Source organism: Cherax quadricarinatus, chromosome 60, assembly GCF_038502225.1.
Source record: "Cherax quadricarinatus isolate ZL_2023a chromosome 60, ASM3850222v1, whole genome shotgun sequence".
In the NCBI taxonomy this organism is placed as follows: Eukaryota; Metazoa; Arthropoda; class Malacostraca; order Decapoda; family Parastacidae; genus Cherax; species Cherax quadricarinatus.
Genome location: NC_091351.1, coordinates 280773 through 304412, shown reverse-complemented (window position 1 = coordinate 304412; position 23640 = coordinate 280773). Strand labels below are relative to the sequence as shown.

Sequence of the window (23640 nt, the reverse complement as noted above, 5' to 3'; positions counted from 1 at the left end):
TCAATAGAGCCAGACACCCACACCCCACCTCTACTCCAGTCAACAATGACAAGATTTCCCCAAGCCTACAGAGCTGATTCATGGTGCTCTGAACAATTACCAGCATTCTGGGAAGCAAACAGGGAAAACTCATTGCTGACACTAAAGGCAGGTGTAGAGCGAGGTGTCCACACTCCACAAAGGCTGGCACAGAAGTCCATCATTTGTGTTAAACATGTATTCAATATTTTTTATGTGGGATTTATTGAAATTTTATTTTTTTAAAACATTTATTAAAAAAGTAAGAAATTATACCATATTTATTTGAATGATATGCAAAAGGTTTAAAGACATGAATGTTAAAACTACCTGAGAGAACAACAGTTTGGAATATGCCTTTTTTTCATATTTTAATATCTAAATACATTTGTTACAGATATTACTAAATATATGTAATATAAAATTCTTCTTTGTACAAATATATAACCATGGGAACAAATAATCTGTTTAATGAAAGCTCTCCACATGCTAGTTATACTACATGTAAGCTGCCCACCCAATATACATTTGGCAGAGATTGTCAATATTGGTAGCTTCCTCAATTAATGAATTTACTTGCCCTTCCACAGACAATGGTAAGTTTGGACCTCGTGCCTTGGTGCGAATCTGGCCACTGAGACGATGTTCAATATTACTGACGTGCATCTGGGCCTGAGAAAGAATTTTTTTTTTTTTTAATTCACTTCTGGAATAAATTTATTGCTAATGAAAAGTATCAAACATAAAATCAAAATGTAGATAAATGATTCAGAGAACCGACAAGTTGATAAAATAGACACGTACAACATGGATATCTTTACTGAGGGAACGTTTCTTCACCATTCTCCTTTGTATGGACTGATGAAGCCATTGTGTGGCAAAACGTTTCCTCAGTAAAGATATCCAAGTGTTGCACATGTGTCTAATTTATCAAAATCAAAAGGGTAATAATGATTTTGCAAAAACTTGAATGATATTCTGAAGAGAAAATTTTGTAGTAAATAGAGGGAAAACAGGACTTATTATTTTATGTATTTGAATACAAGCACTAAACTATTTACCTAACAATAACCTTTAACATTAATTATTACATTATCTGTAGGTTCTCTGAACCATTTATATACAGATTATGAGTTGCTTGAAACCCTGTGCATAATACTGTATGGCCTATACAATATTATATAATTATTATATTAAAAAAGTGCCATACTCATATAAAACACACAGCAATTCTTTTTGTAGCTATATAAAATAAGTGTGAAAGACTAAGAGCATGAAAAAAATTAGAGTATTACTGCAAAAGCTGACCCTTGTGGGTCTAGCACTTAGTTTTGATTATAATAATAATAACAATGAGAAAGCTTAACCCTTTGACTGTTGCAAGCCCCTTTCTGAAGCTGTCATTCTATGTCGCAAAATTTTTGGAAAAAAAAAAAAAAAAAAAAATTCTTGTGAAATGACACCAATAGTATGAAATTTCGTCAAAAACTCACGGAATTACGCTCCCGCGAAATTAGAGCTCTTGGCGACATATACGCATCGGTGATTTCGCCGACTTTGAGCCCCGTTTTTGGCCAATTCTGTTGTTCCAGTTGACCAAACTCATAGCTATTTTTTTTAGAACTCCATTTTTTCTATCAGTTTAGTACAAGAAACCAACCATTTACTGATTTGAACTACCCAATAAAGTGGTCAGAAATTGGCAATTTGGCCAATTTCACGCAAATTAAAGAAGATGCCAATTTCAAAACAGGGTCCAGAATAAACAACGTAGACATTCTTGGCACTAAAATAACATATCCTCTGTTCATTAGTCATGTCTAGGCCCCTCTTATATTACTATTGCTTTCTATTTTGATTTTTTATTCATACAAAAAATACAAAATTTACTGTTATGCAGACTACTGCATTATTGTAAAAGTGGTATAAATAATATCAGTGCACTAGTGAAAGAATATTAGACTCGCCAGATGACGTGTACTGGATGTGTGGTGTGATTTGCTTACTCCTGAACATTGGTAAAAATCAAACACTTCCGCTACTTTGAGCTCAATTTCAAGGTCGTTTTCATCGTGAAACTAATCAAAATCATCTCTATTTCTGTAATATGTTTTCCATTTTATCATGTGAGACCATGAAAACGAGAAGACAACGATAAATACTATACGAAAATACACCTCAAAGTCGGCATTTTAATAAAAAAAAAAAAAAAAAAAAAACGGTCAATTTTTTTTTCTTATGCACTGCGTGCTGCAGGATTTTATGTGGTGCACAATGACCACACAGACCCATTCTCTACACATGTGGGCCTACCAGTTTTCTCCTGCTTGATTTGAAGCCGCTAGAATTATTGAGTATACAGTGGACCCCCGGTTCGCGATGCTATCGGTATCCGATAAATCCGGTATGCGATGCATTATATCGCAAAAAATTTGCCTCGGTTCCCGTTACAAAACCCGGTATACGCGATTCGTCCGAGACATGTCCACGTGTGGCCTGAACTGCCCCATGTGTGCCAGTGTTTACAAGCCAGCCATGTGCTCGCATCTAAGGATACATTCGGTACATTCCATATTATCACAGTGTTTTTGGTGCTTGTTTCTGCAAAATAAGTCACCATGGGCCCCAAGAAAGTTTGTAGTGCCAACCCTTCGAGACCAAGGGTGCTAATGACTATTGAAATGAAGAAAGAGATAATTGCAAAGTACGAAAGTGGAGTGCGTGTGTCGGAGCTGGCCAAGTTGTATACAAAACCCCAATCAACCATCTCTACTACAGTGACCAGGAAAACGGCAATCAAAGAAGCTGTTGTTGCAAAAGGTGCAACTGTGATTACGAAACAGCGACCGCAAGTGTTAGAAAATGTTGAGGGACTGTTATTAGTGTGGATAAATGAAAAACAGATAGCAGGAGATAGCATCTCTCAAGCGATCATTTGTGAAAAGGCTAGGCAGTTGCATGACGATGTGGTAAAGAAATTGCCTGCAACTAGTGGTGATGTGAGTGAATTTAAGGCCAGCAAAGGTTGGTTTGAAAGATTTAAGAATCGTAGTGGCATACATAGTGTGATTAGGCATGGTGAGGCTGCCAGTTCAGACCAAAAAGTAGCTGAAAAATATGTGAAGGAATTCAAGGATTACATAGACAGTGAAGACATGAAACCTGAACATGTGTTTAATTGCGACGAAACAGGCCTGTTTTGGAAGAAATTGCCAAGCAGGACCTACTCAGGAGGAAAAGGCACTCCCAGGACATAAGCCTATGAAAGACAGGCTTACTCTTCTGATGTGTGCCAATGCTAGTGGTGATTGCAAAGTGAAGCCTTTATTGGTGTATCACTCAAACTCCCTGAGCGTTCAGGCAAAAGAATATCCTCAAGGCTAATTTGTGTGTGCTGTGGAGGGCAAACACTAAGGCATGGGTCACTAGGGACTTTTTCTATGACTGGTTATATCATACATTTGCCCCCAATGTGAAAAATTACCTAATTGAAAAGAAATTAGACCTTAAGTGCCTCCTGGTATTAGACAATGCCCCTGGTCATCCTACAGACTTGGCAGAGTGACTTTCTGGGGACATGAGCTTCATTAAGGTCAAGTTTTTGCCTCCTAATACCACTCCTCTCCTGCAGCCCATGGACCAGCAGGTCATTTCCAACTTCAAGGAACTGTACGCAAAAGCTATGTTTGAAAGGTGCTTTGAAGTGACCACAGACACTCTATTGACTCTAAAGGAGTTTTGGAAGGATCACTTTAATATCCTCAATTTGTAAACCTCATAGGTAAGACTTGGGAGGGAGTGACTAAGAGGACCTTGAGCTCTGCCTGGAAAAACTGTGGCCAGAATGTGTAGACAAAAGGGATTTTGAAGGGTTTGAGGCTAACCCTGAGAAGCCTATGCAAGTTGAGGAATCCATTGTGGCACTGGAGAAGTCCTTGGGGTTGGAGGTTAGTGGGGAGGATGTTAAAGAGTTGATGGAGGAGGACAATGACGAACTAACCACTGATGAGCTGCTAGATCATCTTCAACAGCAAGAGGCCAGATCTGAGGAAACTGCTTTGGAGGAGGGGATGGAGAAAGTGAAGAAGTTCCTACTTCAAAGATTAGGGAAATGTGTGCAAAGTGGCTTGAAGTGCAAAGCTTTTTTTGATGAAAATCACCCTCAGACAGCTACTGCAAGCCGTGTTGGCAACCTGTACAATGACACTGTTGTGAACCACTTTAGGAAAGTCATAAAGGAACGAGAGGTACAGGCCTCTATGGACAGATATGTTGTGCGACATAAGTCCAGTGACTCTCAAGCTGGTCCTAATGGCATTAAAAGAAGAAGGGAAGTAACCCCGGAAAAGGGCTTGCTACCTCAAGTCCTAATGGTGGGGGATTCCCCTTCTAAACAATGGGTTCGACACTCTCCCCTCCTCCCATCCCATCAGTCATCACCAGATCTTCATTAAAGGTAAGTGTAATGTATTCTATTGTTAGTAGAGTACATACTACAAACTGTGCATGTCTTCTTCAGTTTGTGTGCATTAAACTTAATATTTCATGTGGTAAAAGTTTTTTTTTTCATACTTTTGGGTGTCTTGCGTGGATTAATTTGATTTCCATTATTTCTTATGGAGAAGATTGATTCGTTTTCCGATATTTTTGGTTTACGATGAGCTCTCAGGAACGGATTAATATCGTGAACCGGGGGTCCACTGTATATATGTCCGAAACACTGGCTCGTAAGACGTATATATACGACCAAAACAGTCAAAGGGTTAAAGAAGAAAATAATTCCCTCTGTGTACCTTTTCATTGTTGATCTCTCCTGTATTTTTTGCACTCTTATCACCTCGAGACCACTCCACCAGAGGGTCATGGATGAAGGGCCGCAGGACAGACATTAGGGCGTCGCGTTTCTCACGCATCACTCGCATAGTCACCTAAAGCAGCAGTATTTGAAAATATTTTGTGGATAATACATTCAAAAATAATTATAAAACCTTTGGGGAAGAAAGAATCATGCAGAACTTTACCTTCCACAGATTGAAGCTAAAAATAAAATCAGAAACATGAGTTGTACAACTGTACTACTATAAAACATAACACACACACACACATATATATAATTACACGAGTTTGAACCACTAAGAAAATACAGAGGAATCCCGGTTGTCGATTGCATTACTTGTTGAACAATCAGTTTTCGAATGAGGAATTTGAGAAAAAAAAGTCTTGGTTTTTGTACATTCTCTTGGCTGTTAACCGGCAATGTGAATGGCTCGGGTTATGTGCTCACAGAATGCGCACTGGGCAATGAGTCGACAGTGGGTCTGAGTCACTATAGCCACTAACTCGCGTACTGTAATCATCTCTTTGAGTTTTTGTTGTGCATCTTGTGAACCTTTTTGTTATTTTGCAGTTTTGGTGCAATTTTTTTTTATTGTGAGATAAGCCACTGTCATTACACCTGTCAAGGAAATGTGTGCTAAATGGCATGAGGTGCAGGAGTTTGCTGTCTTGATTTAGATATAGTGGTGATGGCAGTGGTGTTGGCTGTGGTAATGGTAGTGGTGGTGGTTTAGTTAAGCGTTAAAATGGAGCCTGAAACAAACTTCATTGGACAGGTTCTTAGTGAGACAAAGAACCAGTGAGCCAGAACAAGGTGTTAGTGATTAAGAGAGAGAAAAAGAGAAACAACACCAGAAGGACAGTTGCCTGGCATATTAATAAAAGGCAGCTCTCCTTCCCAGCAGTAACATACCCCTCTCCTCCACCTCCTGCTTCCAGTATGCCAGTAGCTTTCCTCTGACAGATAAGCAGCAGTTAAATTTTAATTTACTGTACAGTATTTCAGTTAGTTTCTTTTAGTATCCATTTTTACAGTTTTATGTAGTAGTAGTACATTTTTAATAAATTATTACACTGTCCTTTGAGGACTGGAATTAATTGATTCTATTTACATTATTCTTTACGGGAATAATTGCTTTGTTTGTCATCTATTTTGGTTGTCGAATTGACATCTGGAACAAATTAAATTCGACAACCGAGATTCCACTGTATATAAACAAATACAGAAAATGTAATGTTTTTATATCCTATCAGTTACAAGTAAAACAAGTGTTAACTATTTTTATAATGCCAAAATATTTATTTATATACTGTAGTTTAAAAATTCAAACCTAAATAAATACAGTAATAATTATACATACTTTTAACTGGACAGTGTATACATGTAGAATATGAATTTTCTAGGCATGGTATATAAAACAGTAAGAATAATATTAATAAAATGCTAATTGCATGGCAAGAGTAACTGCTTTGTAAATAAAAGTTGAAAACTTATCTTGTTATACATTAATTAATGTGAATTATCACATTTATCTTTTTTTTTTTTCAACAAGTCGGCCGTCTCCCATCGAGGCAGGGTGATCCAAAGAGAAAGAAAATCCCCAAAAAGAAAATACTTTCATCATCATTCAACACTTTCACCTCACTCACACATAATCACTGTTTTTGCAGAGGTGCCCAGAATACAACAGCTTAGAAGTATATACAGTACAGGAAGGCCCCACTTATACGGCTGGTTAGGTTCCAGGCTACCGCCATAAAGCGGAAACCGCCGTAAAGTGGAACACCCTTTTTTTCCACTTACAAATGCATACAAACACTAGATAACAAGTTTACACTAACATATATTAAGTTAGCAATAGAACCAGGCATCAAAAAACAATAAAAAGTACAATACACACATAGTGCACTCATTACTCATCTTAAAATATTTATAGTCTTAATCTAGGGTGAGACAAGTAGTATTTATTGTAAGAAATCAAGTGTGGTATGTATGGTAGTCAGCCAGGCTACCATACCAGGCCACCCCACCCACATACAATTCTATGATATTTAAGCATCCCAGAGCGATAAAATGTATATACAGTTCACTCATTACTTACCTTAAAATATAGGGTGAGATGAGTAGTATTTATTGTAAAAAATCAAGTGTGGTATGTATGGTAGTCAGCCAGGCTACCATACCAGGCCACCCCACCCACATACAATTCCATGATATTTAAGCATCCCAGAGCAATAAAATGTATATACAGTTCACTCATTACTTACCTTAAAATATTTGTAGTCTTAATGTAGGGTCAGGAGTAAGTAAATGAGATAAAACGAATAAATGAGAGAGAGAAAGAATGAATGCATGAGAGAGGACAGGCGCAGAGTTATGTAAACAAACCAGGCGAAGGTAAGTTTTGTAAACGAAGTGTACACGTCTGGTTTGTGTACAAGTTACATTGTGTACAGGTTGTCTCTACATTGATACGGTAGAATAAATAAAGAAGAACACTCCCATTCTCATGTAACATCATTTTGAGAAGAAATGAAGCTCTGAGTGAAGGCAATGGAAGTAAGTCACTCTGACTTTTTTGGGTTATCCTAGGTTCTCTACACATATGTTGTTATGTATGATAATCTATGTAACTGTATTTGTGTATACCTGAATAAACTTACTTACATACATACGAAAGGAATAATTTTCTACAGTTACCCCCAGTAACACATTTTCTCTTATGTTAGATTAGAGAAAATGTTATTCTTGGCATCACTTGTACAAGTTATCTGGCTACGACATCTCATATTTATGTTTATTTATTCTATTGTGGGGTGTATTTATCATCTTTTTATGTTATGTATCGTGTTTATTATATAATTTTGAAAAAAATATCATGGATGGATTAATGAAAATGTGTATATTAACGTAATATACAACATTTAATAAGACTCGGTGATTATTATTATTATTATTATTATTAGCATTTCTAATATGGTGTCACTTGTGCAAGTCCTCTGCTACCACATCTCATATTTATGTTTATTTATTCTATTGTGGGGTGTATTTAACATCTTTTTATGTTATGTATCGTGTTTATTATATAATTTTGAAAAAATATCATGGATGGATTAATGAAAATGTGTATTTAACGTAATATACGACATACGATGATTATTATCATTACTAATATGACGTCTGGAGACATAAGACACTCTTACTGATTTTAATGTGTACCTGCATGCCAGCACAGTATGTAAGTTTATTTAGGTACAGGTATACATAAGTATAATTATCAGAGTATATATAAAATATGAAATAACTTTTAAAAACATTTGAAATTTTGGAGTTTCCAGACAAAATGGAGAGACTTAGTGCTTACTGAGCTCACGAAGAATGTAAACAAACAGGGTGGGGCGCGGTGACCGTATTAGAAAGTCAGGGGGGGGGAGCCGTATAGCGAGTTTTGGTCATAATTTGAAATGACCGTATTAGCGGAACGCCGTAAAGTGAAACGCCGTAAAGCGGGGCCTTCCTGTACATATAAAAATACACAATATATCTCTCCAAACTGCCAATATCTTTTATCATTATCATGCGGAAAATGTTAATAATGGGCATGATGACTTTTACTCAATAGTTCACTACTGTAGTTTCTCGTCCTGTATGACCTTTGTTGGTTTAGTGCTTTCTATGATTATAATAGCATAGTTTCTCATAGCACACCAATTTTGGACTACGAGACACAAAGTAAATATTTAATTTCCATAAAATTTTGCAGTTTTTGTACTATCATCAAATGTATGAGGGATGGATTATTGGAGACCTGATGTGATTTAAAAAATTGTTTCAAAATGTGAGACATGACTTATGGACAGTGACAAAGATAGGTCTCACCTCACAAGTCTTTCTATAGATGCCCTCATGACCTGTAGGTCCCATCGCATTTACCATATTATGCGTCAGGCGGAATGGTACACGTTCAGGCCAGTCAAAGCTTTCACCCTGAAAATATTAAATTGATTAAAGTAAGGTTAAAACTGCTTTTACTCTGGTGATCTCTCCAATAATCAAAGCTAAGTCACTCATTATACAGTCTATGGTTCTGTAATAATACTATACTTTAAATTCACAAGTGGAAGAATTAAAAAGAGGACAAAGTTATCAGTGTACGTATTATACGAGAAGTATGGTAAATATGATGTATACAAGACAAGCCTGTGTTGGTCACATATATTCGAGGATATTAGAATATGTGTAATTAACTATTGTAATTAACATATATGCAGCACAAATGGAACCCCCTTTCCTTCCCCCCCTTCCCCCCAAAAAAAGACCATAAAATACAGTATCAACGTATGTCCAAAAGGTTAAACATTCAACTTTTCAGTTTCTGCCAGTCAAGCACAAAGTTGTAGTGTCTATCAGACTGGTGGTCTTTGTTTACTTTCTGTGATATTTTAGGGAATTTAAAAAAAAAAAATTGTTAGTGCCAGCAAATGCAATACTTATTTGTGTTTGGAACTACTGTAATATACATGGGTGTATACCTCTGAGTTGGAACTTATCACCACTGAACATCATGTTGTTCTCCACTGCCTATTGGAAAACACTGCTTATATCTTCCTGTAATTTTTCAGTGTCTTCTACCGTAGTGACTTTCATGCTTATTTTAGTGTCATCTGTAAATGATGATACAAAACTGATGGATGTTTTTATCTATGAATGCTATGAGGATGAGAAACAGTAGTGATGCTAGGACAGTGCCTTGGGAAACTGAGCTTCTGTACCACGCCAATGCTGGATTTTACTGTTTACTACTTTTTGTGTTGTGTTAGGAACCCAAAAATCTATCTGCCTACCTTCCCCATAATGCCTATGGCCCTCATTTTGTGTGCTATCACTCCATGATCACATATGTCAAATGCCTCTGCAAAGTCTGTGTAAATATGTTTATATATGTTATGCTGTGGTGAACCACAAAACACTTGTTAACCTTATTGAAGAGACAGTTGAAATCTACGTGAACGGTGTCACCACAGGAGGCATCAAAAAGAATATTTTCCCCATGTCTATCTCCCAGACCAAGGATGTAGCCCACCATGGACATGACAGCTGTGGTGCGACAATAGCCAAGTCTTGCTCTTAACCTGAAATTAAGAAACAGCTTTTATGAAAAAATTATGCAAGTCACAAAAGACCTAAACCCTTGTGGGCAATTTATCACTATAATAATTCCATGAACATGTTCACATCATAAAAATACCTTGCATTTGGAGAAGGGTAAGCCAAAAAAAAACTATGACAATTTCATAGCTTTACCATAACAGAATGTATACTCTTCCCCTCAACCCAAAAATATTCCCTTATTCTACTACAGTAGTTCATCACTGATAATCACTGCTAAATATACTTTTAATACACCAGATTAGGTGGTAGTAAGAGGGTGATAGTCACAAGGTTACAGAAACACATAATTAGTCATACTAGACTTCAGGATGTACATGTTTATAGAGGGGCCACAGATATATCAGATCACTTTCTAGTTGTAGCTACACTGAGAGTAAAAGGTAGATGGGATACAAGGAGAATAGAAGCATCAGGGAAGAGAGAGGTGAAGGTTTATAAACTAAAAGAGGAGGCAGTTAGGGTAAGATATAAACAGCTTTTGGAGGATAGATGGGCTAATGAGAGCATAGGCAATGGGGTCGAAGAGGTATGGGGTAGGTTTAAAAATGTAGTGTTAGAGTGTTCAGCAGAAGTTTGTGGTTACAGGAAAGTGGGTGCAGGAGGGAAGAGGAGCGATTGGTGGAATGATGATGTAAAGAGAGTAGTAAGGGAGAAAAAGTTAGCATATGAGAAGTTTTTACAAAGTAAAAGTGATGCAAGGAGGGAAGAGTATATGGAGAAAAAGAGAGAGGTTAAGAGAGTGGTGAAGCATTGTAAAAAGAAAGCAAATGAGAGAGTGGGTGAGTTGTTATCAACAAATTTTGTTGAAAATAAGAAAAAGTTTTGGAGTGAGATTAACAAGTTAAGAAAGCCTAGAGAACAAATGGATTTGTCAGTTAAAAATAGGAGAGGAGAGTTATTAAATGGAGAGTTAGAGGTATTGGGAAGATGGAGGGAATATTTTGAGGAATTGTTAAATGTTGATGAAGATAGGGAAGCTGTGATTTCGTGTATAGGGCAAGGAGGAATAACATCTTGTAGGAGTGAGGAAGAGCCAGTTGTGAGTGTGGGGGAAGTTCGTGAGGCAGTAGGTAAAATGAAAGGGGGTAAGGCAGCCGGGATTGATGGGATAAAGATAGAAATGTTAAAAGCAGGTGGGGATATAGTTTTGGAGTGGTTGGTGCAATTATTTAATAAATGTATGGAAGAGGGTAAGGTACCTAGTGATTGGCAGAGAGCATGCATAGTTCCTTTGTATAAAGGCAAAGGGGATAAAAGACAGTGCAAAAATTATAGGGGGATAAGTCTGTTGAGTGTACCTGGTAAAGTGTATGGTAGAGTTATAATTGAAAGAATTAAGAGTAAGACGGAGAATAGGATAGCAGATGAACAAGGAGGGTTTAGGAAAGGTAGGGGGTGTGTGGACCAGGTGTTTACAGTGAAACATATAAGTGAACAGTATTTAGATAAGGCTAAAGAGGTCTTTGTGGCATTTATGGATTTGGAAAAGGCGTATGACAGGGTGGATAGGGGGGCAATGTGGCAGATGTTGCAAGTGTATGGTGTAGGAGGTAGGTTACTGAAAGCAGTGAAGAGTTTTTACGAGGATAGTGAGGCTCAAGTTAGAGTATGTAGGAAAGAGGGAAATTTTTTCCCAGTAAAAGTAGGCCTTAGACAAGGATGTGTGATGTCACCGTGGTTGTTTAATATATTTATAGATGGGGTTGTAAGAGAAGTAAATGCGAGGGTCTTGGCAAGAGGCGTGGAGTTAAAAGATAAAGAATCACACACAAAGTGGGAGTTGTCACAGCTGCTCTTTGCTGATGACACTGTGCTTTTGGGAGATTCTGAAGAGAAGCTGCAGAGATTGGTGGATGAATTTGGTAGGGTGTGCAAAAGAAGAAAATTAAAGGTGAATACAGGAAAGAGTAAGGTTATGAGGATAACAAAAAGATTAGGTGATGAAAGATTGAATATCAGATTGGAGGGAGAGAGTATGGAGGAGGTGAACGTATTCAGATATTTGGGAGTGGACGTGTCAGCGGATGGGTCTATGAAAGATGAGGTGAATCATAGAATTGATGAGGGAAAAAGAGTGAGTGGTGCACTTAGGAGTCTGTGGAGACAAAGAACTTTGTCCTTAGAGGCAAAGAGGGGAATGTATGAGAGTATAGTTTTACCAACGCTCTTATATGGGTGTGAAGCGTGGGTGATGAATGTTGCAGCGAGGAGAAGGCTGGAGGCAGTGGAGATGTCATGTCTGAGGGCAATGTGTGGTGTGAATATAATGCAGAGAATTCGTAGTTTGGAAGTTAGGAGGAGGTGCGGGATTACCAAAACTGTTGTCCAGAGGGCTGAGGAAGGGTTGTTGAGGTGGTTCGGACATGTAGAGAGAATGGAGCGAAACAGAATGACTTCAAGAGTGTATCAGTCTGTAGTGGAAGGAAGGCGGGGTAGGGGTCGGCCTAGGAAGGGTTGGAGGGAGGGGGTAAAGGAGGTTTTGTGTGCGAGGGGCTTGGACTTCCAGCAGGCATGCGTGAGCGTGTTTGACAGGAGTGAATGGAGACAAATGGTTTTTAATACTTGACGTGCTGTTGGAGTGTGAGCAAAGTAACATTTATGAAGGGATTCAGGGAAACCGGTAGGCCGGACTTGAGTCCTGGAGATGGGAAGTACAGTGCCTGCACTCTGAAGGAGGGGTGTTAATGTTGCAGTTTAAAAACTGTAGTGTAAAGCACCCTTCTGGCAAGACAGTGATGGAGTGAATGATGGTGAAAGTTTTTCTTTTTCGGGCCACCCTGCCTTGGTGGGAATCGGCCAGTGTGATAATAAAAAAAATAATAATAAAAATAATAATGTTTATTCTGTATAGTTTGAATGCACCCTCTCAGCTCAATTTCTGTACATATAATACTACTAATGGTATTTCTAATCTTGTCATGGCCAAATAATAGGATCCAGAACATTTTATTATCACTACTACTATAAATTGCTGGTCATGTATATTTCTACTCTTCCCACCAAAATGAAATACATTCACCAACTCTTACTCACAGGTTCACATTCCAAAATGGAAGACTTCCCAACATTCAATACTGATGTTATCATGTTCCCACTTCACTTTTAAAGTGCACTTACTCTACTTCCTAACTCCATAAATTAAGTCTCTAGCTGGTCACATTACATTCCACTATTAGACCTTATTCACACTGTGGCAATACTAAGGAAGGGCCCTCGACAATTTTCTTCAGCCACCTCATAATTTTATTTGGCCCCCCAAAGCACACACTGATGAAAAAATGGTATTCAAATTAAGCCAGTTAACCCTTTCAGGGTCGGTGCCATACTTGTATGTGTAAATTCTAGCGTGTTCAAATAGAGTGGAAGAAAGCTGGTAGGCCTACATATGAAAGAAAGGGTCTGTGTGGTCAGTGTGCGCAGTATAAAAAAAATCCTGCAACACGCAGTGTATAATGAGAAAAAAAACACGACCATGTTTTTGGTTTAAAACAGCTACCTTAAAGTGTATTTTGGTATGGTATTTATGGTTGTATTCTCGTTTTCTTGGTCTCTTTTGATAGAATGGAAGATATATTACAGAAATAGAGATGATTTTGATTGGTTTCACAAAGAAAAGTACATGTACCTTGAAATTGAGCTCAGAGTAGTGGAAATGTTTGATTTTTGCTGATGTTCAAGAGTAAACAAATCACGCCATGCATCCAATAAACGTCAACTGATGAGTCTAATAGTCTTTCACAAGTGCGCTGATATTATTTATACCATTTTTACAATAATACAGTAGTCTGCATAACAGTAAATCTTCTGTTTTTTGTGAGAATAAAAATTCAAAATGGAAAGCAAGAGTAATATAAGAGTGGCCTGGAGACGTGACTAATGAACAGAGAAAATGGTATTTTAGTGCCAGGAATATCTGTCTTGTTTATTCTGGACCCTATTTTGAAATTGGCATCTTTTGAAATTTGTGTGAAATTGGCCAAATTGCCAATTTTTGACCACTTCATGGATAGTTGAAATTAGTAAATGGGCGGTTTCTTGTACTCGTTCAATAAAACAAATGGAGTTCTAACGAAATAACTGATTTTAGTCGACTGGAACATTGAAATTAGCTGAAAATAGGGCTCAAAGTGGGTGAAATCGCCAATGCGTAAATATTGTCGAGATCGCTAACTTCGCAAGAGCATAATTCCCTAAGTTTTTCCATAAAATTTCATACTTTTGGTGTCATTACCATCGGGAAAAGATTCTCTATCATTTCATAAGAATTTTTTTTTTTTTTTAAATTTTTCGACCCCAAGAGTGTGTTCAGGATTGGGGGTCTCGACCCTGAAAGGGTTAATTCTGAATGTCCCCATGAGGAAGTGGAACAGAATTCTTCCTTCGTAAGCCATGTGTGTCGTAAGAGGCAACTAAAATGCCAGGAACAAGGGGCTAGTAACCCCTAATTTAAAGTGTGTGTATTTTGTTTTTCTTTTTAGGTCACCCTGCCTCGGTGGGATACGGCCGGTTCGTTGAAAACAAAAAGAAATCTGAACGTAGTTTGTCCTGCTTGTGACTGACGAAAACTTACTTGAGGAACAATACTAATGATAGCAGAACAAGTGGCAGTTATACCTTTTCCTTTCAATGCACTGGCTGTATCCCACTGAGAGGGGTGGCCCAAAAGAAAAAATGAAAGTTTCTTCTTTTACATTTAATAATATATACAGGAGAAGGGGTTACTAGCCCCTTGCTCCTGGCATTTTAGTCGCCTCTTATGACACGCATGGCTTACGGAGGAAGAATTCTGTTCCACTTCGCCATGGAGATAACCTATGGGTACAAAAAACAAATAGCCAGAAGGTATCATTAGTATGTTTCCTTCCAACCATAACGACAAAAATAATCACACTGCAATCATTTTTTCAGTTATCCTTAATCTCTCATTTGAGAGTAGAATGAATCTGTTTTGTACTAGCTACATATGACAATAATAAGGCCAGGTTGAATATTGTTACTTTGATGGCATATATGTATACTGTGGTACTCCGTGTTTCGGCCACCTCTCAACTCGAACAATTATGTAAGTGTGATAAATGGTTTAAGAAAAAACGACAATCTTCAAGTGTATCATTGTAAGTGCTTTTGTAAGTGTATTTTTGGGGGTCTAAAATGGACTAATCTAATTTACATTATTCCTTATGGGAACAAATTTGTTTGGTAATGGCACTTGAACAGCCTTCTGGAACGAATTATGGCTGAAACTCGGGGTACCACTGAATATATGTATATTGATGTAATCCCCTCAGGGAGGTTCCTTGACATTGGTGAGGGGCTCTTGATCTAGGAAATTGGATCTGTGCTTCAGTTCCCTGAATTGAGCCTGAATACCTTCCATCCCCCCCACATGCGCTGTATAATCCTACGGGTTTAGCGCTCCCCATGATTATAATAATAATGATGATAATAATATTGATGTAATACACAAATAACCCACACATAGGAGAATGAAAGTACAATGAAGTACAATGCCTGCACTTTAAAGGAGTGGTTTGGGATATTGGCAGTTTGGAGGGATATGTTGTGTATCTTTATACGTATATGCTTCTAAACTGTTGTATTCTGGGCACCTCTGCAAAAGCAGTGATAATGTGTGAGTGTGGTGAAAGTGTTGAATGATGATGAAAGTATTTTCTTTTTGGGGATTTTCTTTCTTTTTGGGGTCACCCTGCCTCGGTGGGAGACGACCGACTTGTTTGAAAAAAAAAAAAAAAAAAAAAAAAAAAGGAGAATGAAACTTATGATGACGTTATCTGGCTTGGACCATAAACTAGTCACACAAGTGTGAAGGGAAGAGAGCCAGTCAAAAGTTTCGTTCTTCTATGTGTAGGTTATTGGTGCATTGTTCCAGTCACAGTATTGTGCCTTTTTATTCTTTATTCTATACTGATGTAATTTCATGTAATTATTATTCTTATTTGATAGGCACATTTGTTTTCTCACTCTTATATAAGGATACAAAGATCTTTAGAAAATATTTCTATATATATTGATTTGTAATATACACTTTTAAATAAAAATGGTGAATTTCCTCTGTAAAATGTGGGTTCCCTCTCATCCCTTTCTAACAAGATAACCAATTTATTCTCCTCCGTATCTGACTGAAGAAGCCTATTGTTCAGGTGAAACGTTTCAACAATAAAGATACCCAACTTTGCACATGCGCTTGTTCATCAATACAGCCATCCTTAAGTCTAACACCCCTAAATACAAAAAAGTCTGCAGCTGCCCCTGTTTACACTGCAACAGCATGACAAATCTTGTCAACCATGCCCTCCGATCTCAAATGGTCACGTGCTCAGTGGGTGCTCGAACTCCTATTCAGGTCCAATAAAGCTATTCTTGCTTTGCTCAAAATTCCCTAAACACCTTTAATTTCTCAAATTGTAATTATAATCATGGGAAGCACTAAACCTGTAGGGCTCATACTATAAAGGAGAATGGGTTAGTAGAACTGTTCAGATTAAATCAGGATTTACCCAGAGCAATAATATTTGAATCCTCTAATAATGCATATGTTGATAATTTGCCCTTTTTGTGTAAAATACTTTTGTGTAAAATACTTTTATTTCATGCAGCTGTACCTGCCTGCTAGCTGGATTATTCAGTGTAAATTCTTGGTCTCATTGGTTACTTGGCTAAATCTTTATATCACCTCTTTCCTTCATTCTCACTCTGTTTCACTTCATATAGTCCTTTTTGGTAAGATTCATCCCAATCTTGCACTACTGTGTATGTTAAAGCTGTGTGACCTTAGTGGGTTTAGCACTTGGTTTTGATTATAATAATAATATGTATGTTAAAGTAAGAAAACAAACTATACAGAAATAAATGAAGAAAAAAAATTTTTTAATTTGAGAGTGCACAAACTACTTTCCACCTCCAAAACTCAAATATGGCTAACTGATTTAACCTCAAATTCCTTTATACATATTACTGACTTAATACTTCAGCAACATGTCAAATATAAAAAAAAAAACACATATCCACTCATTACTGCTATTCATAAAGTACAGTGGTACCTTGGGATACGAACAGCTCAAAACTCGAACAATTATGTAAGCGTATTTATGTAAGTGCTTTTGTAAGTGTATTTTTGGGGGTCTGAAACGGATTAATCTGATTTACATTATTCCTTATGGGAGCAAATTTGTTCGGTATTGGCACTGGAACAGCCTTCTGGAATGAAAAAAATTTGTATCCTGAGGTACCACTGTACAGTGATTCTATAATTTAATTACAACGAGTAATAACATCACTGCTACCACCATCATCTCAAGCCCATTTCTTTTTCTCATAGGGAGAGTCAGCACTAGCTAGAAATTCTACAAATATAGAAACAAGTAGAGAAGGCTGGACTTAAATATCTCACCATGCTTGAGGGTCTGGGAAGGTTCGGAGGAACCAAGTGGCAAAGACTGGAGGGTGCCGTGGGACCAGCTTGTTCAAGAAGACATCTCTCTTAGTAGCCAGGAGTGTGTCTAGCTTACACATACTTTGTTTTAATTCCTGGGCTGACATAAAAATGCCAGAATCTCTGTACAGTGTATGAAGAATCTGCCGCAAACCATGCAGGTTCTGTATCCACTCAATTAAGCCACATTCTTCATTTAATGGTACAACAGCCTAGAAAGAATACATTATACTTTTATGCTAGCAAAGTATGTTAGATTCTCCAAATGACACATGTAAATATAAAAGTAGTTACATTTGTTATAAAAATTAAGAAAAATAAGAATTTCTTCTGAGAGTTATGTATTTTTTACTAGACTATTTAGATCTATGAAAGTTGACAATTTTTTTTTTTCAACAAAACGGCCACATCCCACTGAGGCAAGGTGACCTAAAAAGAAAAATGAAACTTTTTAAATTTAGTAATGTATATAGGAGAAGGGGTTTTAACAATAATTCTAATGTTGTTGAATTAGACACATGTGCAACTCTTGGGTATCTTTATTGAGGAAACGTTTCGCCACACAGTGGCTTCATCAGTCCATACAAAGGAGAAACTTGAAGAACAGGAGGAGAATGAGGTAATCAGTCCCTCAGCCTTGAGTCGATGTGGTCAGTCCATCAATCTTGAATAGAATACGGCATATGAGCGGAGAAGCAGCTTATAAACCGTAGACAGGAGAGGGGCAGCAGTTGTAGGTGGTGTCACATTTGTTCAATGTGGAAGTAGGTCGTGCCCAAGGGTTAGGCAAGTGAAGAATTCCCAAGATACCCAAGAGTTGCACATGTGTCTAATTCAACAACATGTCAGTTCTCTGAACCATTCATCTACAATAATTCTAATAAAGTATTCATAGTGACACAACAAAAATCATATTACAGCATTATATTAAGAATAGAGAAACATTAATTACTGAAGGCAGCCAGTAACACCCATCAATGGAAGAAAAAGTGCTGGTAACCTACACTTTTAGCACTCAATGACACTTTTGAACTCTATTGGATGATGAGAAAAGTGAGATGGTGGAACTCTGCACTAGAGAAGCCTATGAGTGTTAATTGCATACAATTATGAGCTTTAGAACTTAAGAGGTACTGTAGTGTGGCTATGGTAAGCTTTGCAAATTATAATAAAATGTTCTTTCATATCCTGTTTTGATTCTAGTGTCATACAGGGCTGTAAAAATAAGGGAGGTGTGTCTTTTCTGTGATTTCCAGCAAGGTGGGAATGAGCTGTAGAAATAAGGAGAACTCTTCATCAAGTTTTGTTTCGAAGCTAAGCATGATGCCTTAAACTGTACTGATGCCTTGGCCATGCAGTATTGGCTTCTACAAATTATGTATATTGATGGTTCTGTTCATCACTTACACAGTTGGTAGTGCCATTGTTGTCATACAGCTTCCACACTGATGGCTCCAATGTGGAAGTTGAAGAATGCATCAATAACTGAACTTCCACTCTTCAAACTGAATTGTTTGTTATATCTCTTGCATCCAAATGTGTCCATGTACTTAAAATTGACACTTTGTAAGCGATTCCCAATCATCTATAAATGCTCTTAACTGTGTGTGTCAATTGAGTCATGCTCATGTCAGAAGTCAGACACAGGTATGACAGGATTGTAGACAGTGAATTCAGAGTACACCTTTTGTGGATTCCTTCTCATATTAGCCTTCAAATGCACGATAAAACTGATGAATTAACAAACGCATGCATCTTCAATGAGGGAGTAGATCACAACTTCAGGCTGTTGACTAGCAGTTTGAGGCCAGTACTAGGAATAAACTTCAACTGAGCTTCAACGAAGGAGACCGACATCTGTCAGTCCATCTATCATCATACTAGCATGCAATAAAATGGTGCATTCAATAAAATTTGCAGATTCTTGGATGTCATTACTGCCTGGCTTTGACTGGGCTACAAGTACTTCTGGGAGTGTGCATCAACATTTGATGTAGACATAATAAAAAAAAAACACTGGCAAAGAAACTATCATCACATTCTGCATCATTATAAGCTGGAATGTAATAAAATTTATGAATTCAGAGACAACTCACTCATCAATGTTCAAGAAATGTGTCAGAATTTTATACAATGCCATTTTACCAGCCCATTCTGGGGAAATACCTTTATGTTGCCTATTTCGAATAACTCATAACCAGTGTAACTTGTCTAAATTCAATCATATCTTGCTAGTTGCTGTATAGCCCTTGTGGCTTAGCGCTTCTTTTTGATTTTAATAATAATAATAATCTTGCTAGTTACTGGGCATTGTAAATAACTCATAGCCACACATTGTAATGTTTTAGTGACTGAATTCATGACTGTGTAAACTTGTTACTATACTTCTGAAGTCAGTAAATTTGCAAATGCATTATCACCTTGATTTACTGGACCCCGATTTAAAGGATTTTTAATTTACAGACAAAAATCTGTATCCAGACAGGACCCAGAGAATACAAAGTCTGTTAAATCCAAACTTGTCCATTATTGTTATAGCCTGCTAGGTAAATTGATTTTGAAGAAATCTGTTAAATCAGAATTGTCCATTATTATTATTGCAGACAATCCTAGATTTAACCAGAACTATTATAGTTGATATATGCTGAGCAAACCGATTTTCATATTTAATGGACTAAGGTCATTAAATCGAGAATGGTGTGTTATTGTTATGATCGTGGAAATAATCCCAGTCCTCCATTATAATTAATTCCCTGTCTTCCATTATACCTTCCTTCCTGTCCTATATTATACCTTCCTCTCTCCTTCATTATACTTCTCTGTCCTCTGTTATACTTTCTTCCCTGTCCTCCATTATACTTTCCTCCCTGTCCTCCATTATATCGTCTCCCTGTCCCCCATTATACCATCTCCCTGTCTTTTGTTATACCTTCCCTGGTATGAATTACAAGTTAAAATAACACTTGTGATATTTTAAGTGAGAGTTTATGAAAATATACAATAAAGAAGAGTTTATGAACACATACAGTAGAGTTTATGAAATTATACAATAAAGAAGAGCTCAGACTTTAATAATAAAAAATACCAGCCAGCAAATAAAACATCAAATTTTTCACAGCATTGATTCTATCAACAAATTAAGCCAATCAGTATAAAATTAAGTACAAGTGTTTTATTACTCCTTACATTATTAGTTATATTAACACTACTTACATAGGTTCTGATATGGAGATCCCGTTTTCTTGACTCAGGGTCTAGCAAAAGACATCGATTGGCAAAATTATTGAATTCCATCAATCGGCAGTCTTTGCGTAGATCATCCTGAAAAATACATTAATGCATTACATCCAGGAAAAACATACAGCTGATGAATATGAAGCAAATAATAAGCCATATTTTGTTATGCATAAAAAAAAAAAAATATCTGAGGAGTTATTTAATGTTGATGATGAAATTGAGCAAGTGATATCATGCACTACGCAGTGAGGAACAACTTCAGGTAGAAGTAATATGAGCCAGTGAATGAGGCAGAGGGTAGAATGAAACAGGGTAGAGCAGGTGGGACATATGGGATTAAGATTTGAGATATTAAATATATTTTTATTTATTTTTTTATTATCACACTGGCCGATTCCCACCAAGGCAGGGTGGCCCGAAAAAGAAAAACTTTCACCATCATTCACTCCATCACTGTCTTGCCAGAAGGGTGCTTTACACTACAGTTTTTAAACTGCAACATTAACACCCCTCCTTCAGAGTGCAGGCACTGTACTTCCCATCTCCAGGACTCAAGTCCGGCCTGCCGGTTTCCCTGAATCCCTTCATAAATGTTACTTTGCTCACACTCCAACAGCACGTCAAGTATTAAAAACCATTTGTCTCCATTCACTCCTATCAAACATGCTCACGCATGCCTGCTGGAAGTCCAAGCCTCTCGCACACAAAACCTCCTTTACCCCCTCCCTCCAACCTTTCCTAGGCCGACCCCTACCCTGCCTTCCTTCCACTACAGACTGATACACTCTTGAAGTCATTCTGCTTCGCTCCATTCTCTCTACATGTCCGAACCACCTCAACAACCCTTCCTCAGCCCTCTGGACAACAGTTTTGGTAATCCCGCACCTCCTCCTAACTTCCAAACTACGAATTCTCTGCATTATATTCACACCACACATTGCCCTCAGACATGACATCTCCACTGCCTCCAGCCTTCTCCTCGCTGCAACATTCATCACCCACGCTTCACACCCATATAAGAGCGTTGGTAAAACTATACTCTCATACATTCCCCTCTTTGCCTCCAAGGACAAAGTTCTTTGTCTCCACAGACTCCTAAGTGCACCACTCACTCTTTTTCCCTCATCAATTCTATGATTCACCTCATCTTTCATAGACCCATCCGCTGACACGTCCACTCCCAAATATCTGAATACGTTCACCTCCTCCATACTCTCTCCTTCCAATCTGATATTCAATCTTTCATCACCTAATCTTTTTATCCTCATAACCTTACTCTTTCCTGTATTCACCTTTAATTTTCTTCTTTTGCACACCCTACCAAATTCATCCACCAATCTCTGCAACTTCTCTTCAGAATCTCCCAAGAGCACAGTGTCATCAGCAAAGAGCAGCTGTGACAACTCCCACTTTGTGTGTGATTCTTTATCTTTTAACTCCACACCTCTTGCCAAGACCCTCGCATTTACTTCTCTTACAACCCCATCTATCAATATATTAAACAACCATGGTGACATCACACATCCTTGTCTAAGGCTTACTTTTACTGGGAAAAAATTTCCCTCTTTCCTACATACTCTAACTTGAGCCTCACTATCCTCGTAAAAACTCTTCACTGCTTTCAGTAACCTACCTCCTACACCATACACTTGCAACATCTGCCACATTGCCCCCCTATCCACCCTGTCATACGCCTTTTCCAAATCCATAAATGCCACAAAGACCTCTTTAGCCTTATCTAAATACTGCTCACTTATATGTTTCACTGTAAACACCTGGTCCACACACCCCCTACCTTTCCTAAAGCCTCCTTGTTCATCTGCTATCCTATTCTCCGTCTTACTCTTAATTGTTTAAATTATAACTCTACCATACACTTTACCAGGTATACTCAACAGACTTATCCCCCTATAATTTTTGCACTCTCTTTTATCCCCTTTGCCTTTATACAAAGGAACTATGCATGCTCTCTGCCAATCCCTAGTTACCTTACCCTCTTCCATACATTTATTAAATAATTGCACCAACCACTCCAAAACTATATCCCCACCTACTTTTAACATTTCTATCTTTATCCCATCAATCCCGGCTGCCTTACCCCCTTTCATTTTACCTACTGCCTCACGAACTTCCCCCACACTCACAACTGGTTCTTCCTCACTCCTACAAGATGTTATTCCTCCTTGCCCTATACACGAAATCACAGCTTCCCTATCTTCATCAACATTTAACAATTCCTCAAAATATTCCCTCCATCTTCCCAATACCTCTAACTCTCCATTTAATAACTCTCCTCTCCTATTTTTAACTGACAAATCCATTTGTTCTCTAGTCTTTCTTAACTTGTTAATCTCACTCCAAAACTTTTTCTTATTTTCAACAAAATTTGTTGATAACATCTCACCCACTCTCTCATTTGCTCTCTTTTTACATTGCTTCACCACTCTCTTAACCTCTCTTTTTCTCCATATACTCTTCCCTCCTTGCATCACTTTTACTTTGTAAAAACTTCTCATATGCTAACTTTTTCTCCCTTACTACTCTCTTTACATCATCATTCCACCAATCGCTCCTCTTCCCTCCTGCACCCACTTTCCTGTAACCACAAACTTCTGCTGAACACTCTAACACTACATTTTTAAACCTACCCCATACCTCTTCGACCCCATTGCCTATGCTCTCATTAGCCCATCTATCCTCCAATAGCTGTTTATATCTTACCCTAACTGCCTCCTCTTTTAGTTTATAAACCTTCACCTCTCTCTTCCCTGATGCTTCTATTCTCCTTGTATCCCATCTACCTTTTACTCTCAGTGTAGCTACAACTAGAAAGTGATCTGATATATCTGTGGCCCCTCTATAAACATGTACATCCTGAAGTCTACTCAACAGTCTTTTATCTACCAATACATAATCCAACAAA

At 37.7% G+C, this 23640-nt stretch overlaps 1 protein-coding gene across 3 annotated transcripts in view; it reads right to left on the bottom strand.

The window, feature by feature from the left end:
• Positions 1–379: 379 nt before the first annotated feature.
• mei-41 (meiotic 41) overlaps positions 380–23640 on the bottom strand; it is a 183829-nt gene continuing 160568 nt past the window's right edge. For all 3 annotated transcript variants that reach the window (XM_070097851.1, XM_070097852.1, XM_070097853.1), the window contains exons 44-49: positions 20694–20801; positions 17439–17692; positions 9834–9987; positions 8735–8842; positions 4812–4946; positions 380–690 (exon numbers count right to left, since the gene is read on the bottom strand). In XM_070097851.1, the coding sequence (XP_069953952.1) occupies positions 517–690; positions 4812–4946; positions 8735–8842; positions 9834–9987; positions 17439–17692; positions 20694–20801 (933 nt within the window). In that variant the 3' untranslated portion in view covers positions 380–516. The remainder of the gene's footprint in view (positions 691–4811; positions 4947–8734; positions 8843–9833; positions 9988–17438; positions 17693–20693; positions 20802–23640) is intronic.